General features: G+C 36.4%; 1 protein-coding gene across 1 annotated transcript in view; it reads left to right on the forward strand.

The window, feature by feature from the left end:
* Window positions 1-9,749: 9,749 nt before the first annotated feature.
* The window catches only part of LOC115209273 (death-associated protein 1), a 37,121-nt gene continuing 27,765 nt past the window's right edge, over window positions 9,750-19,105 (forward strand). The window contains exon 1 of the mRNA XM_029777580.2: window positions 9,750-10,206. Within this exon, the coding sequence (XP_029633440.1) occupies window positions 10,152-10,206 (55 nt within the window). The 5' untranslated portion in view covers window positions 9,750-10,151. The remainder of the gene's footprint in view (window positions 10,207-19,105) is intronic.

The raw sequence follows: 19,105 nt of genomic DNA on the forward strand, positions 1-19,105 counted from the left end.
CTAAAAACATCGCCATTCCCGCCCGTTTCTCTAAAGTTCAACCTTCGCATATTCCCGGTGCTCCACCATTCACTATCATTCTCTCCTCCGACTTAAAGCGATGCCATAAGCAAGCTAAGAAGATTTTCTCCCTTCTTTTCATACATACATACATACATTTGTCTACCGTTTAAATGTTTTGAACTTATAACCACCAATCTGCTTTGCTTTCCTTTTCTTTCTATATGCCACCTAAAAACATCGCCATTCCCGCCCGTTTCTCTAAAGTTCAAACTTCGCATATTCCGGTGCCCTTGCCCCCCCCCCACCATTAATATCTCTTTCTTCTCCGACTCTAAAGCGATGTGTCCATAAGCAAGCTAAGAGATTTCTCCCTTCTTTTTCCATAACATACATACATCATGGCTACCGTTTAAATTGTTTTGAACTTCTAAACCACCCCTCTGCTTTGCTTTCCTTTTCTTTCTATTACTGCCACCTAAACATCGTGCCATTCCCGCCCGTTCTCTAAAGTTCAACCTTCGCATATTCCCGGTGTCAACCATTCCACTATCATTGCAGTTTCTTCTCCGACGAAAAGCGATGGCCAGAGCAAGCGAAGAAGATTTTCTCCCTTATTTTTATACATAATAAATTTGTCGACCGTTTAAATGTTTTGAACTTATAACCAACCAATCTGCTTTGCTTTCCTTTTCTTCTATAGCCACCCTAAAAACATCGCCATTCCCGACCGTTTCTCTAAGTTCAACCTTCGCATATTAACCGGTGCACCCGCCCGCCCACCCACCACCAATACGGAACTCTATATTTTGCTCCCATCTATACCGGATGTCGCTTCCACACCATGATAGGTGCTACTCTTCGAACCCCCCTGTCAACACGTATTCACTGCATACCCAACTTCTTTGATATCCTAAGTCTATGCCTATGAACCGGTCATCATTTCTCTGAACCACCTCCCCTGGTGCTAACCTATATTATTATGCCCCCCCCACATAAAAAGCACCATACGAACGTGGCGATGCAGACCCTCTGGCTACCTGTGCAGGTCGGCACGCTCACAAAAAAAACAACACTCACCGCGGATGGTTAGGGTTAGGAAGGGCATCCAGCTGTTTAGAAAACACTGACAGACTAGACTGGAGCCTGGGGAAGTCCCTAAGCTCCCCAGACCCCGGTTCGAAACCGCCAACTTCGTGCTAGCGCGGAAAACGGACGTAAACGATGATGATGATGATGATGATAATATAGATACGATAGATATATATAATAATATTAGCAGTAATAAGAGTAGTAATATACCGATACTAATAGAAGTAAAAATGTTAATTAATAGAAGTAAGCTTAATAGAGAAACGGGAAAAGAAAATATCAGTGATATCTATAAGCAGCAATTATAAAGTTTGTGATAATAATACTACATAGGTGCCTTTCTTTCTCCCCTATTCCACTTTTTTCTTTTTTTCTTTTCCTTTTTCTTTTTTCTTTTTCTTTTTCTCTTTCTTTTCTATCCTTCTCCCCTGTTTCTCTTTCTTTTTTCTTTTTCTTTTCCTTCTTTCTTCTTCTTCTTCTTCTCCTTTTTCTTTTTCTTTTTTCCTTGTCTCTTTCCTTTTTCTTTTATTTTATTTTCTTTGCCCCACAAATAAATTCCTTCAGCCTTTAGAAATCTTAACATAGCAGTTTTGCACGGAGAGCAGTAATATGGCAAATTACCTTATCATATAGCATGAAATGATTGTGGATTAATAATGGTTAAATACATCGTCTGTGAGTATGAAATTCCTCCTCTTACCACTGGAAATGTAAATCTTCACTATGGATTAATTCACCTTTTCTGTGAAGCTAATAAGTCTTTAAAAACCTGTGATAAGTCTGTGCATCATCCTCCTCATATCTCTGGAAATTTAAATCTACACTATGGATTGATTCATCTTCTCTTCGAAACTAATAAGTTTTTAAAAATCTGTGATAAGACTGTGCATCATCATTAAGGAACTTTGGAAAACTGTTTACAACCTATATCTGCCTCTAATGGAATTATCTCCAATATTTCATGAGTATAACCTCACCCACTAAGATGTCTAGAGAACTCATATGTATTTTAGCTGATGAGTACGGGACACTTTTATCTGCTGCAATTTTTGCAACTTGTAATAAAGCCTGTCTTTGTATGAAACAATTGTACTAAAAACTAATCCATTCTTGTTGCTTCTTTCTCATATATATATATATATATAAAAATAAATAAATGTGTGTGTGTGTGTGTGTGTGTGTGTGTGTTGTGCATCTGTGTTTGTCTCTCCAACATTGCTTGACAACCGATGGTGGTGTGTTTACATCCCCATAACTTAGCAGTTCAGCAAAAGGGTACAATAGAATAAGTACTAGGCTTACAAATAATAAGTCTTGGGTCAATTCGCACAACTAAAGGCGGTGCTCCAGCATGGCTGCAGTTGAATGACTGAAACAAATGAAAGAATATATATATTTTTGTGTGTGTGTGAGAGAGAGAGAGAGCGAGAGAGAGATTTTTTTTATATACTGGTGTAAACCAGTGCATCAAATTACATCCCTTTATTTCAAAAAAGGGGTAAAAACTTGGGCTTTCAATAAATAGAAGTAGATAATTATCAGACTGAGAAAAATACTAATGTCATTATCATCAACTAAGACTCTTGTAGGCACTGCCTCAGCACAGCCACAACTCAATTACTAAAAGCAATAAAAGAACATAAAATAATACAAAAAAATGTTATTTGCACTTTGTACAGTGAGATCTGAAACAATAACCTGCATATCTATTCTTAATACATTCCTGCAGATTCAAATGCAAACATACTAATCACTGTTGTATACATCACAGAACAGCTTCTCTCTTTTACGATAAAAAAGTGTTCATAACACACTTGGCTGACTGGTGCAAGGGATTCTGGGATACTTGTGTTTCAACAGATTGTGTCTTATCAGCCAGAAGTTGGCAGATAACAGTGCTGATCAGAAAACAAGTTGTTCACTGAAATTATAAACAAAGTCACTTGTTTGTTTCGGTTAAAAAAAATACTGGGTACTTCTGTCTTATGCAACACATGTTGAAATACTGGTATCCTAGAATCCCTTGCACCAATGAGCTTAGTGTATAATGAACACACTGTCATCTGTCATCATAAATGGAAGAAGCTGTTTTCCTGTGACATACACAATAGTGACTAGCATATTTGCATTCAAATCTGCTAGACTGCATTGAAAATAAATGTGCAAGTTATTGTTGATATAAAATACTTAATAATGAAAAATTTATTGGCAGCTTTTTAATTTTCAGTCAACACCACACACATACACATAAACGAGCCTTTAAAGGTTACTCAGCCTATAGCAGTCAAATTTTCCCCAAATTACACACTATTAGAAAAATAAATAAATAAACATATTTTTCAGTCTTAGATACAAAGAATTCCTATCCATGATGCAGGCCTAGGCATGGTTTTATTTAGAAAACCACCAACTTGCCCATGCATATAAGTCAGTTCATCATATGCCACCAATGTTGTCTAAGAAAAAAGGCAATGGCAAATGTAGTGTGGCACCATTGTCATTGCACATGTTGCCATCAGACACCACAAAGCATTTTATGCAGCACTCTAACAATTCTGCTGAGATTCTTATGCTCTGACTGGCATGTTATTAATCAACCTCAAAAAGATGAAGAGCAAAGTTGACTCGAGTGGGATTTGAACTTAAAACACAGAGAATCAGAGCAAATACAGTAAGGCACTCTATTCAATGCTCTAACGACTCTGCCAATTCATCATTTTCAATAAAAGACAGGATGGTCATACCTTCAGTCATAAGTATACTTGATTTTTGCTACCCTAGGGCTAAATAACAATGATAGCAACACAGATATATCTATGAGGTTAAATCTCTATTAAGGTCAAGTCCTGTTGAGATCCATTTTGCTTTTTATCTTTCCATGGTTAATAAAAATTAGTATCAATAGTATATTGTATTGAGGTTGATTCAATCAATTCTTTACAGCATATTTATAACCCTGATCTAAAGTTTGAAATCAATATATGTTAGCATCTCACATAATATAATACAGTAAGATGTAAAACTTTTATTTAACTGAGACTATATATGCAATCAAAAGACAAAACAATACCGTCTAAGAATGTTTAAAAGATAAAAGCAACCAAGGGAGATAATGCTAATAATATCAACCAATTAAAATTTTCAGAAAATAAAGAGGCACAGGCTTTGTTGTGTGGTAAGAAGCTTACTTCCCAACCATATGGTCCTAAGCTCAATCCCATTGCATGGTACCCAGGGCAATTGCCTTCTACTATAGCTCTGGGAAAGCCTCATGAATGGATTTGGCAGGAAGAAAATGAAAGAAACTTGTTGTGTGTATATATATAAATGTGAGTGTTCATTGTATCACTGTATTCTTGCTCTGACATCACATGATATTTGTAAAGCAAATGTCATTGTAATGCAAGTGGTGTCCTTCGTTTTCAATATTTTGTGATGACATGTCTGGTATTGGGGAAATATTATCATACTTGGAAACAGATGGGGGTGCTGGCATCAGAAAGAGCATCCAGCAGTAGAACATCTATCTCAACAAATTCAATCCGACTCATGCAGGCATGGAAAAATAGATATGAAAGCAATGATGATAATGATGATGATGATGATGATGATGACCGATGATGCTGATAAGAATGCTTTTTGTTTTCAAAGCCAGTAAGTGAAAGCAATGGATTCTTAATAAGTCTGCTCAGTAAATTATAGTCTATTCAGTTACCAAGTGATTGCTATATATAGGAACAGAGGCAATGTAATGATGTTGGTTATGAATATAAACATAAGAAGCTGAGATGAAAAAAAAAAATAATAATAAAATAAAAAAGAAACTCAGAGGGTTACACATATATAATACAGCAAGTTGAAAAACTTCAATCAACCAAAATTATCCAGGCAATTAGCAAACAAAAACTCCCTGAATGAATGATTACAATCTAAAACAATAAGCAGGGAATAATTTCAATAATATCAGCCAATCAAAATTTTTAATAAAGAAAGATGACATAGGAGTGAATTAGAAATCAGTACTTTTATTGCTGGGAAGGCAGTAGAGATAGGAGTGAGGCAAGAGGGTTATGTCACTAAATGTATAATTTTGTTTCATTTTTATGCCCCTTTTTTCATGACAGTTCAGGTAAATTGTTGATGCCTTGTTTTGCAGCCAGATATCCTTCCTGTTGAAAACCCTTAACTGTTTTTCAATTGAGGGATCTCTTATACCAAATATCTTCACACCTGCAAAGCCAGCAGAGAGTTTGTTGACAAAGAAAATAGCAACAATCCAGTGAAGTGATTTCCAGAGAAATGCAAACAAAACACACAGTTGACTAACCCCCTCCTAAAATTGCCTACCTTGTGCAAAAAATTGAAACAATTACTGTTCCTCTTGAACCTTTATCAGTCAACACCTGTATGAGAATATGAACAGAGAAGGAATTCCAGAGGCTGACATTCTGATCAAATAGGGCAGGAATGCCAGTATGGAGGTAGTATGAATTCAGCCAGCACCAAGGAACAGAGCCCAATATAGTATTGGTAGAAAAGGCAGAAAGAGGACATAGCATGCCTGTGGTCTAGAGGCTGGAATATGTCCATAAATGACTTTAAATCAATCAGTCAGTTGGGATAGGAGAAATAGCTGAGACTGGAGAGTGTTTAAGTATAAATAATATGGTATTTAGAATGATCTTCCTCTATTTTGAGTTCAAAGACTTTCCTGATCCCTGTGTCTCACTCCTCCAAGCTGAACAAATTTATTCCCTTAAATTTATTTTTAAAAAACCCTTTATTTGTAGTATTAGGTCTCTTAAATATTAATTCTGATTAGGCATGCTTTGAAAATAGCCCATATAAAATTAGTCTATCTTTTTAATCATAAATGTAAGGCTACAGAACCTTATCATGTTAGTGAAACTTTGTAAAAGACATACATAATTTTGTTGAACAACTGAGACTAAATGTCTAGTCAGAGAATCATTGAATAGTTTAATGCACTGCTTTCTACTCTAAGTTACAAAAAAATAAATAAATCCAAAGGGATAACAGAACATGGACAGTGGTTTCATTTTGTAGGTGGAGCAAACAAAAGATTTATCAGAGAGTCAATTTGAAGAGGGTTGAATATAATCACTAGAACACAAGGCAAAGAAAGACTTCTATTTTACAATCTAGTGAAAATAGTGATCAAAGTTTTCTTTCAGCCAACATCATTAGATTTCTGATTCTTTTACACAAAGTATTTAGTTGCTGTTTCACTCCATCTCAACCTAGATCAAGCATATTCTCAAAAGTACACCAGCCATGACCATCTCAGACATAGTTTACTCCAACCAATATAAGCCAATGAGTTCTTCCTTTTGAGACATTAGCTTGTTATTTGAGGAGTTTTTGCCACTATTTCTACCAGGTGGAGTGACTTATATTCTTTTAGTTCCAGTCATTAGATTGTGACCATGCTGGGGCACCGCCATGAAGAATTCACCACAATACTTTAAAAAAAATTTTAAAGCCTGGTCTTATTCTGTCAGCCTCTTTTGCTGAACCGCTAAGTTATGGGAACATAAACATACCAACATCAGTTGTCGAATGGTGGTGGGGAAACAAGCGCACAGGCCACACACACACACACATGTATACACACAACATGCTTCTTTTAGTTTCCGTCTACCAAATCCATTGACAAGGCTTTGGGCAGCCTAAGGCTATAGTAGAAGACACTTGCCCAAGGTGCCACACAGTGGGACTGAACCGAGAACTATGCGACTGAGAAGCAAGCTTCTTACTACACAGCCACTCCTGTGCCAATATAAGGGTTTTACTTAAGGAGCTGTATCACAATACTAATTGAACCAGTATATTGGAGATTTCAGCACAATGTTTATCAATGATTTTTAGGTAATTTTGGGGTGCTGAATCCAAATGTGACATCAGATTTTGTCTATCACAACAGATTTTTGATGTGCCAACAGTTGCTGTGATGATCTTTAAGCTCAACTACAGCTCCATGTTTGACGCACTTTTGGCAGGCATCAACAAAATGTTTAGGACCCTCCTGGAGGATGAGAAATGCCAGCTGGCTGCTGCCCTTCACCCCAGGTTTCACCTCATCTGGTTGAATAAGTATGACAACACCAAGGTTGCCAAGGTGAGGAAAAACATGGAAGGTAAGGTTGAGGAGGCCATGAGACAGAAGTCTGATGAAGTGAGCAGCAACAACAAAGAGTAGGAGGAGGATTTCTTCAGTGGTGTCACCCAACCAAAAGAGAGCAGCAGGAGCTACAGGTCACTCAAGGACAAGGCCCAGCATTTGGTCAAGACCTGGTTGGAGACCAAATCAAAGGACTTGCTGACAGATGCTGCCTTCTTGAGTGAGAAAGTGTTGGTGAACCTGTTCATTATGTTCAACAATACCATCCCCTCCAGTGCTGCAGTAGAGTGTTAGTTCTCAATGAGCAAATCAAAGAAAAATTTGACTTTGACTATCTAATTTTCATGAAGGACAACATGGATATCTTGAACAAAATGAGAATGAGAAAAAGAGGAAAAATTAAATTATGTATATATTGTTTTTCATTATTTTTATTTTTATTTTTTATGGCCACTTTATCAATAAACTTTTTTAGTTTGATACTGTGTTTCATTTGAGAATTTTTTTTACCATTTTCTGGCTCTGAAAGCTTTTAAAAACCTAAAAACAAAGGGCCCAAACTATGAAATCAGACATTTTTAGGTCTTTTAAAAGAACTATAAAATCGGCATTTTTTAACTCTAAAGCAAAAAAAAAAAAAAACCTATAGTTTTTTTGGTTCTAAAGCCCTTAAAAAGGACAAAAGAAGGCTGATCTTATAGTTTTGGCACTTTTTAAAAGAGTTTTTAGCTGGTTTTAGAGCAAAAACTGATTTTCTGATTTTTCTATAATAAAATTTAACGTTAATGGTTTATTGAAAACTTCCATTACATTTTTTAAGAAATAACTAATTAACTGTCATTGAAGTTAACTTTTTGGTTAATGGATGAATGGTTAACAAAGTTAACTTTTCAATTATCGGTGCCCACCTTTGGTAAGTAGTGCAATTTAATGCTCATTCTACATCCAAGTGCTTGCAAACTCAAAAGCAGCTCCTCCACAATCTCTTGACAGTTATCAGATTTCCCGTTTCCAAGGAAATTCCACAACACATCAGAGAAGGCATTCCAACACTCATTGTTGTAATGAAATGTAGATCCCTAAGGAGTGTTCTTATTTGAGGTTCATCAAATATTCCTGCCTTCTTATCACTGAGACTTGGAAAGGTTGTACATATATATCTGAAGCAGTCTCCACTGTGATCAAGAGCTTTAATGACCTGCTTCATCACACCAAGTTTCAACACAGATTTTGCGAACTTTGTGGGAAGCCCAGGTTTTGTTCTGGTCTTCAAGTGTTACTTTGAAGTAAGATACACCTTGACAAAGTTATTAATGTTGCGCCTTTGAGCCTATGGAGTGAAGTTTTCCCAGACGTAACAGAAGATATCGGGATCATTACAGCACGTCTTTCTTTTTGATGTTGTATCCATAACTAGATCGCAGTAGTTCGGTTTACATGTGAAAAGGGCTTTACAGCAAAACTCAGCTTGTACATGTTCAAAATTAGCATGACAATCCAGCCAAAATTCTTGCAAATTGTGGTGTAAAGTTAACTTTTGCTATGTTCCAGGTAAATAAAGATATATACCGATCGCACAAAAATGTGATGTGGTAGAACAAAGCTGTAGTTAATTTTGGAATCAACACCATATGCAAGAAAATTTTATTTTGTTGACCAGTGTATTTAAAAAAAATAATTTCTCTAATCAACGTCACGTGTATGAGTGTTGAAATATTTAGTGTATAATTATATTTTGAAATTTTTAAAATGTTTTTGTTACACGTATAACTAAATACACTAACTATTAGAAAAATGAACACAAAATGTAGCTCAACAAACAAAAATAGAGCATAATATAAGTTGAAACTCAATACAGATTATAACCAACCAAACAAACTGAACTAAATTAAACGAGATGAAATATTTCACAGCACTTTAATGTAAATAAAATATTAGCAGGCTGCTAATCAGGTAGTATATTACTGGTATTTATGATTATGTATTACAGAAGAGGGGAGGGGTAGATTTTATCATCAAACAGCAAGAATATGGAAGATAGGTAAAGATACGAAAAAGAAAATTTAAACGTAATGTAATTGCATAAAAGAGAAAAGACAGACTGACAAAACAGACGAATACAGAAACAGGGCGCAGGGATATAAGTATTGTACTTCCGCTCTGGTTTGTTATGTCTGGAACCAACAGGAAAAAGAAAGTAAATAACGAAAACAGATGAAAACAAAAAGGAAAATGAACAGAAAATTCACGTAGAAAGAAGAAAGAAACTAATTCAAAAGGGAAAATAAAATACATTGTCTTGAGAAAAGAATAAGATATCATATCATATACTACTAGATGGGAAGAAAATGAGAGAGAAAAATAGTAGAAAGAAAGAAAGAAAGAAAGTAAGTAGTAGTAGTAGTAGATGTGGTGGTAATGGTGGTGGTGGTGGTAGAAGAAGAGAGTTAGTAAAAGACAGTGGTAAAAAATACAAAGAGGGTAACGTTAAGAACGGGGGGAGTAGTACAGGAGAAATAATGTCAAAAGAGGGTGGGTAATACAGAAAGAATAATGTAAAGAAAGGGGGAGTAGTAGAGAAAAAGTAATATTGAAACAGAGTGAGTAGTATAAAAAGAGTAATGTTTAAAGACAGGGATGGGATGCAGAGAGAGAGATGACGTGGTAACAGAGCAAAGAGGGAGAGAAAAAGGTCAACAGCAGTTCAAATAAAGTCTAACGTGTATTCTGTAATAAAGTGAGTGAAGTGAAAGACTGAAAGCTTCTTCACGTGGCTCTCACTCGTGTGAGGCACTCGTTTTGTGTATACTCTGAACATATAAAAGAGGAAAAAGCCGACGTCACGCAATTTGGAAAAGACACGATAACAAGATAAAACAACAGCAAACATATAAACGAACTTTATATATTTTCTGAAATGTCTTCGTCAGTTGACAGCAAGATGGACCTGAAGGCTGGACATCCACCTGCAGGTAAATAAATAAATAAAATTATTATTATTATGGTTATTATCCCGTCTAGGTTTATGCTGCAGTCAAGTACTGTGATCGATTCAATCAATTTATGCCCGCCTCCCAAAAATGTGGCTTTGTGCCAGAGTTAGATAGAATTCATTGTTTTTATTGCTGTTAGTGAAATTCTGAGAGCGAAAAATTACTCAACAAAACCTTGAGACAGTGTATTATAACGCAATTTAATAATTTGTTCGCCAAGTAAACATTAGGGTTATCCTTCATAAAACGGTTGTAAACTCAAAATAAAATGCAGAAAACATTGCTGCAGTCAAGTACTGTGGTTGATTGAATCAATTTATGCCCGCCTCCCAAAAATGTGACTTTGTGCCAATGTTTAGAATTCATTATTATTGTTTTTATTTCTGTTAGCAGAATGCTGAGAGTAAAAAAATTACGGTTTAAACATTAACCAAAATTACTTATCAAAACCTCGAAACTGTATTATAACGCAATTTAATAATTTGTTCACTAAATAAACATTAGAGTGATTCTTCATAAAACGGTTGTAAACTCAAAATAAAAATACTATCAGAAACCAAAATGCATTACAAGCAACGAATGTCATTAACATTGCTTAAAGAAACCAACAATAATACTTCTAGCAAGCATATTAAATCATGGTTTATTTAAAGTATAAAATATGTACGTGTATGAAATAACATTGTTTGATCGGTTGAAGTGACTGCACCTGATTCTTGTAGAGATGACAAAACAAGAAGTTGTACTTGTAACCCCCAAAACAATCCGGTAGAATCACACTATTAATCAAACAGTATTAGCTTTGTAAAATCTATTTTTTATATGATTACATATTTCATATTTACAAACAAAATAAATCAGGTACTACTAGCGAACAGTGGTCCCGGTGTACACATCGTTTAGGTTTGAATTTTCTTGAAGGGTCGCCCTATAAATAGCTTGTTTTTACCCGAACAAGGAACTTTAGCACACAGTAATGTCTATGGACCGTTCTTATTTTGCAGTTGAACCGATTTAACTGATGTTGAACCCCGCCAAAGTCTTTTCACACCATTGCTCGAATAAGAAAACGAGTGCTTCTCTGTAGCCTCTCGATGTGCTAGAAATAGTAACCGAATGTCACACCCACGATCGTAGATAGTAAGATAGATAGCATTGGATGATGTAGTCCCTATGCTGTACTTGATTGAAAACGGGGTGGTCATGGAGAGAACGCTATTGCTCATGTCTGCTCAATCAAAGCCGAACAGCGTTAAATATTTTCCTTTTAAAAGACAGCTTTGCCCTCTAAGCATAATTATTTACCCCTCCCCCATTTTGTTTTTGTTTATATTTTACTGATGATGGTACATTACCTACATTATGTGACTAAATTCGAATGTTGTCATTGTTTAGCATCTCTCCAGGTCAACTCGATTGTGCTGAGGTGAATAACGACGTGTCAGTCATAATCAACGCATCTTATCTTCAGACGTAGTCTTATCTGGACTATATTAAACAACGTGTCCATTGTTTAGGATTGCAGTTTGAAGGAAATTTCATTTGGCTGCTGTTTCTAGCAGGCTCGAGCGACCACATAGAGACTTCTCTTGTTGGCTCGTTGAATATTTGTTTGGATGACTTCTTGTATGCTTGTAGATGAATTCGAACAGTTTTCAGGATTTTTTGTAATATAAGCACGTCGATGTGCATCGTGCATACAAGATTGATGTATTTTGAATGTGTACATGAATATGAAACTTGAGAAAGTCCATGCAGCTTGATATTCGAGAAAACACTACAGAGCTTAGAACGCATAAATCTAACCTAAATGGCTCATTTAGATATTAAAATATCAACCAATCTATGTAAATTGTGTGGGTATAAAATGTAAAATATACATTAGTATGTATACATACTGGCCTATTTTGAAACTCGATGTAAACATGTTTTTGAAAAAAACCCGAAACCTATTTATAACTAATTTGAATCTTTTTTTTTTTGTTTAAAGGAACTTTAAAAACTGACCCTTTTGTTTGTAGTCATGTCCTTTTCCCTTATATTGGTTAGATATAGCTTAAATATTTTTATTACTTCTACCTATTCACGATTGTTTTGCTTTTTTCCCTTTAAAAAAGTTCTCCCTCCATTAATATAAATAAACAATCGACATCTCTTTCACTCGGGCAAATATGTGTTTGTGTATTTATTTTCTACTGAGTTTGTAGGCTTATGTATTTATATAGCTTCCTTTCCATTGTTAATGAAGTGTGAATTACGATATTTTAGCTTGGTTTTGTACAACGTTATGTATAGTTAACTGTGCAATATGTTACATGTTTGCCACCATAAAACAATAAGGAAACAGCCTCTGTACCACGTGGTACAAGCTGACCCTCTTGTAAAAATTTGCGTTAAAATATGTATTTAATATTTGTCGGATTTTTCGAAGTTAATACATTTGTTAGTATGTTTTTTTTTGACGAATAAAAGGAGGATTACTTTCTTGTCAACTTTTTTGAAGTTGTATAAGTGGATGCGTTTGTTTGTACTTTAGGTATATTTCTTTAAACCAGTCTTGGGCAAACTGCGGCCCGTGAGATTTTCTGAATGGCACACCTAACGAAAAATTACGATGAATATCTTTAATAGTGTGACCTGCCTAATGACGAGCCATATCTCATGCGGCTCGCTTCTCGAAAAAAGGTTATCCATGCCTGCAAACCTCTATTTAGTTGTATCTCTAAATTTATCCGTTGGTTCACCACTCTCCGAACTCCTATATTCACCGACAATTAATTGTTCGAACATCTGTTATTTTAGATTGAGGAGGCCTATCCTCACCTCACCCCTCAGGGAATATCCGCTAGTGGACTTGACTCTCGCGGACCCACAGCCAAAATGCAAAGGAAGAAAATTTTCTTATCGCCAACCCCCGACAACTACCACTAATCTCCTCTCGCATAGTATTCCTGATCGACAGTCACATGTGGTCTCTTTCTCACAACCAAACCTAGCCTTTGCCAACTTATTCACCTTATAAACACCTATCAGATCGTCCACCTATGCTTAATCACGACTATTCGCCACCTACCCACTTACTATGCACCCCCACTTTGGATCTTTGGTATTTCAAGTTGGCTATCCTGTCTGAGCTCCTTCAGTTTTACCGTTAACAAACGTTGGCAAGCAAAATACCGTCCCAAATCTCTCACGTGGACTTGTAGCTGCAATACGTGCAATAAATAGACAAAGAACAAGGCCTATAACGTCTGAGAAAAATTGCCCACTTTTACATAGACGGGTTTTATCTACCACTGTTAATTCCTGTGTCTTCATTCATCGCACAAAGTACAAGCTCCCGAAACGACTGTCGATTCTTTTGGCTCCTTGTCAAAGGATTTCCAGCGACTTTACGGATTTTGCCCAGCTTTCATTCTTCAATTATCTAAACCACTACTCTCGACTAGGAAGTCTTTTTTTTTTTTTCCCGCCAGCTTTGAGTTCGATTCTACACTGTATACACTAGACAGACCTCAAACTTTCTTCACTCTACCATGCTTACTGCAACATATACTAGCAAATGCCAAATGCAAGAATATCTTCAGTTACTTCAAACCATCAAAGCTGCTCTTTCCATTTCTGTAAAACAATGTATCTAAAGCTAGCCTCTTTCTTTGCTCTATCTGTGCATGGTTCAGTATTTAGAGTGTTATGCTCACAATCATGAGGTTATAAGTTCGATTTCCAGACCGTGCTGTGTGTTGTGTTCTTGAGCAAGACACTTTATTTCATGTTGTTCCAATTCACTCAGCTGAAAAAATGAGTTGCAACGTCACTGGTGCCAAGCTGTATCAGCCTTTGCCTTTCCTTTGGATAACACTGGTGGACAGGGGAGGCTCGTATGCATAGGCGAGTGCTTGTCTTCCATAAACAGCCTTGCTCAGACTTGTGCCTCGGAGGGTAACTTTCTAGGTGCAATCTCATGGTCATTCATGGCTGAAGGGGGTCTTTACTCTTTATCTTTGCCAAACGCTTCGATATCTCTGCAGTGATCTATCCCAAGTTTTCAAGATATGCAGGTGTGTACCATTCCTGAGAAGAGCAATTGCTCTGATTCTGTCAACCATTGATCTATAGCTCTCACTTCCAAAAGTTTGAATGAAGCAATTGTTAATAATTATCTTCTCAAATATCTTCAGTCTCTCTCTCCTTCACTGATGACTACCAATATATCTTCCATAAAACTAGAGCTACTGGAGATCTGCTTTCCTACATCACTAGTTGGCTCTTGCTTTTCAGAAATTTGGCAAAATTAATATTGTGATTTACCTCAACAAAGCCTTTGGCAGTGTCAGGCAAATCTCTTAACAAGGCTGCTTGCTTATAGGTTCCATATGTTTCTATCTCTTTGATAGGAAGTACTTCCTTTGAGATAGTACTCTCATAGTGTGTATTGCTGAAATTTTCTTTGGACCACACTCTGTGTGTGTGTGTGTGCCCAGGTTTGGTTGTTACTCAAACTCTTCATTCCTTACTTAAATAATCAAGTTACCAATATCTCCAACAAAGACCAGCCTTTTCAGAAATCATCCTCATCCCTAACTTCTGCTCACTGACTCCTTCCATATGCAACCATGCCAACTCGTGCTAAACTAGTTCTACTTTCATGAACACAAACTTTCTCCAATAGGGTCATACCAGTCCTTTCTTTAAATGCACAACGACACAGTGTACATATCAAGGCAATATCTTGTGTAACTCAACCTCTCTAGTCTGAGACAACATACAAGTAAAATTTTGAAAGTCACTAAAAATGCTAGGCTTCACAATCTTTAATAATCTGTCCTGGAATTTATCTTTTCATGACATGGTAAAATCTTAATTCCAAAGACTAACCTTGCTTCTTAAAGTCAGAAAATACTCCAGCCTTGGTAATTGTTGTCACTGTAAAACTTAAATCAGATCCAGAGTGAAATACTTCTCCAATATCTGGTGCTGCCACTACTCGTATGAATATTGTAGACCATATCCCTAAAAAGAACTACATGACTGAAGTTACCAATTGTATTGGTAGAGAAAAAGGAAAGTCTTTTTACCTTTTTGACTAGTTCATAATAGCACATGCCTGCCAACCCAAGACAAACTACTCTCATCTCCCCAGCTTTCATGGTTCATATTGTTTGATCCCCAGGTCCTGTTCTCACCATTTTCCTCATTTCTTTCACCCCAGAGCATGAATACTTTGACAAACTCTCCTTGGTTTCATTGGGGGTGGGGTGGGGAGTTGCTGCAGAAATCCTGACACTAGTTTATTCTCCTAATTAAGTCATTAAAAAGAAAAATTATTTAACATATTGATTATTAATCTTTGATAGTAAGAACAGAAAGAAAAATATATTGGATTTGTTGTATTTTGCTATTCAGTATAGTGACTCATTATTCTGAGTGTAAGAATCATTGGTAATTGACTTTCTTTCATTATCTAAGGTCAATAAAAAGATGAGTACTAGCAAAGGAGGTGGTGGAATAGAGGAGTTTTCAAGTGTGGCATTTAACCTACATTCAGTGTGTGTGTGAAAGCAACATCTGCTTTTCGTTTTTGATGTTGTTTACAGTGAAATTTAAATATTAGTTGAGTCTTTTCAGGTTGTGATTCTCATAAGGTAACAGCACTGTGTCATGTCAATAAGAACTTTTCATAGTCATTTAACTGCTTAGAAACTGCAGCCAAATCTCAAATCATACTCCACTGTTTTCATTAGAGGAAAGATACAATCAACAAATTGGTCCTTGAATATGCAAAATGATAGTCCTCTCTAGGATGTTTTTCATAAAAAAAATCTGCTCTTTTGATTTCACTTGCCTCAACAGGTCTTTGCAAGCAAAGTTCATTGTCCAGTGAATGAAGGGTATTCATCAGTAGACGGGTTATGGTCTCACTTGGCTTGTTGGCTCTTCTCAAGCATAGCATATCTCCAAAGGTTTTGGTCACTAGTCATTGCTTCGGTGAGACCCAATGTTCGAAGGCCATGCTTCACCACCTCATGCCAGGTTTTCCTGGGTCTACCTCTTCCACAGGATCCCTCAATTGCTAGTGTGTGACACTTTTTCACACAGCTGTCCTCATCCATTCGCTACACATGACCATACCAGCGCAGTCGTCTCTCTTGCACACCACATCTGATGCTTCTTATGCCCAACTTTTGTCTCAGGGCGCCTACACTCTGTCATGTACGCACACTGAAATTACACATCCAGCAGAGCATACTGGCTTCGTTCCTTGCAAGCTTACGCATGTCCTCAGCAGTCACGGCCCATGTTTCACTGCTATGTACCATGGCTGTTCATACACATGCATCATACTATCTACATTTTACTCTGAGCAAGAGGCCCTTTGTCACTAGCAGAGGTAGGAGCTCTCTGAACTTCGCCCAGGCTATTCTTATTCTAGCTGCTACACTTTCAGAGCATCCACCCCTGCTACTGACTTGGTCACCCAGGTAACGGAAGCTATCAACTACTTGTAGTTTTTCTCCCTGGAATGTGACAGAAGCTGTTCTCTGCACATTTTCAGTGTTTATTGCTCCTGACCATCTGCCACATACAAATTAGCCTTCTTTGATATTGCTGCACCTCTTATGTGTCCATAGCTTACACTGGGTACATCTTATGGAGTTTCTACATATGCCTTTTCTACAGATTGAGCAGGGCCATCTACCTGAAGGGATTTGTGGTTTGTCTGCCTTCCTACTTATAAAGACTGGTTTTAGCTAGGTTGACTCTAGAATATGTACTGCCGTAGCTAAGGCCCTTTGATTCTAATCCTTGCTTCTAACCTGAAACTTTTCCTCTAGTTCTGATAGTGACTCAGCAATTAGAGCAAGGTCATCAGCATAGAGGAGCTCCAAAGGGCATCATGTCTTGAATTCCTCTTTTATTGCTTGGAAACTATGATGAATAAGAGGGGGCTGAGGACTGATCCTTGATTGACCCCCCCACCCCTGTTACACTGTCAAGTTGTATACCAATGAACTTATGATAAGTTGTAATATTTAATTATTATCTCTGCCTTAGCAAAGGCAGAGGTATTGTTTTCAGTCGTGTTTGTTTGTTTGTCCGTGGACAAGATAGCTCAAGAACCACTGGATGGATTCGGATTAAACTTTCAAGGATGCTTGACCTCGACTGGCACGAACTGATTAGATTTTGGGATCAATCCAGTACTGGACAAAGATTCTGGATTATTTGTTATATTTACTTTACATGATTACAATCTTACGTTGACTTTCAAGTCTTTCTCAATTACCTTCCTTTAGGCTTTTTCCAAAGATTTATTTTTGTTTCTCAATTATTAAGTTTACTCACGTCTCTATCTTAGTAGAAACTGATGGATAAAGAAATCAAGCTACATAAACAAACAACAGCAAAACTGTTCAGAAATTAAATAACACTAACATATTTTTATACTATATATACTTATAAACACTTTACAGTATGCTTACATATATACATTGATCTAAAATAACAGGAATACTAAAGTAAGGCCAGAATTTAAGAGAAGGGATAGCCAAAAGGTCTCATGCTATTCATTTAAAAATTCCCAAGTAGAACTTATTACCTCTGCCTTTGAAACTATTTTGAATGGTGAATTTGTTAACTTTGGCTTGTATTGGACAAGGATAAACTATTTATTACTGTTACTAAATTTTCTACGGCCACCTTCACATTCCATGACTACCATTGGGATCGATCCGGTACCGGACAAGGATTCTGGATTTTTTTTTTTTTTTTTTTTTCACTTAATTTTTGAGAACAGTCAGATTCGTTTTTAGTTTTCCCATTTGTGAGAGCAGTCGAGTTTATTTCAGATATTCTCATTTTAAAAATCATCTCCGGCTAATTGTTGAGAGGATGCTGGTGTTGCCTTGGCTGAAGTTTGCACTCTCTGAGTGCTCTTGTTATTATTATTCATACAATATTTATACACATGTACACTCTTAGTGGCATATTTATCATATAAGCAATGAGGAGGGACTGAACTACATGATCTTAGTAAGTGATATATATATATTTTTATCCTTTTACTTGTTTCAGTCATTTGCCTGTAGCCATGCTGGAGCACCTATGTATATATATTTATGATGGACTTCTTTCAGTTTCCATCTGCCAAATCCATTCGAGGCTTTGATCAGCCTGGGTCTATATTAGAAAACACTTATCCTTGGTGCCATGCAGTAGGACTGAACCTGAAACCATATAATTGGGAAGTAAGCTTCTTAATGATGTAGGTTAAAATATGATGAGATTTCTATCTCTGAAAATACATCTAGTACAAGCTCTGTTAGATTTTTAATGTGAGAATTAGATACTCTGTTCTGAAGTTGAATTACTTTACTTGCAAAATCTTGTTACAATAACTTATTTTATCTATTGATAATAATTAAAAAAAAAAAAAAGGTAAGCATGACCTTTTCTGAATTACTCTTCTCATCTTTGATCTTGTCTTCTCTCCAACTTAATGTTCTCTTTTAAAGACCAGTTGACCAGTGAATTAACTTGAATAATCAATGTTGTATTGAAAAACTGATTAAAACTTTGTGTGTGTTCCTGTATGGATCAGTTTTTCTTCTAAACATATTACATTGAACAGGCCCTTATAGTTTGTTTGGAAAAAGAAACTTTCTAGATCTTGACGCTCTTCTTTGCAGGATGACCTGACTGTTGGTACTGCATATGTGTCTGTTCTTACCATGTTGTAGTAGTTGTATTTGCACTTTGTGACATTCTTGTTGACCCTTTTCCCTCCTCCTCCAATACTTTCAGTTGGTTGCTGGGTTTTCTAACATTCTTCTTGTTCTTTGTCATGCACTATTTAACCCTCTGTCAAATTCTCTAA

The sequence above is a fragment of the Octopus sinensis genome, linkage group LG3 (genome assembly GCF_006345805.1).
Source record: "Octopus sinensis linkage group LG3, ASM634580v1, whole genome shotgun sequence".
Lineage (NCBI taxonomy): Eukaryota > Metazoa > Mollusca > Cephalopoda > Octopoda > Octopodidae > Octopus > Octopus sinensis.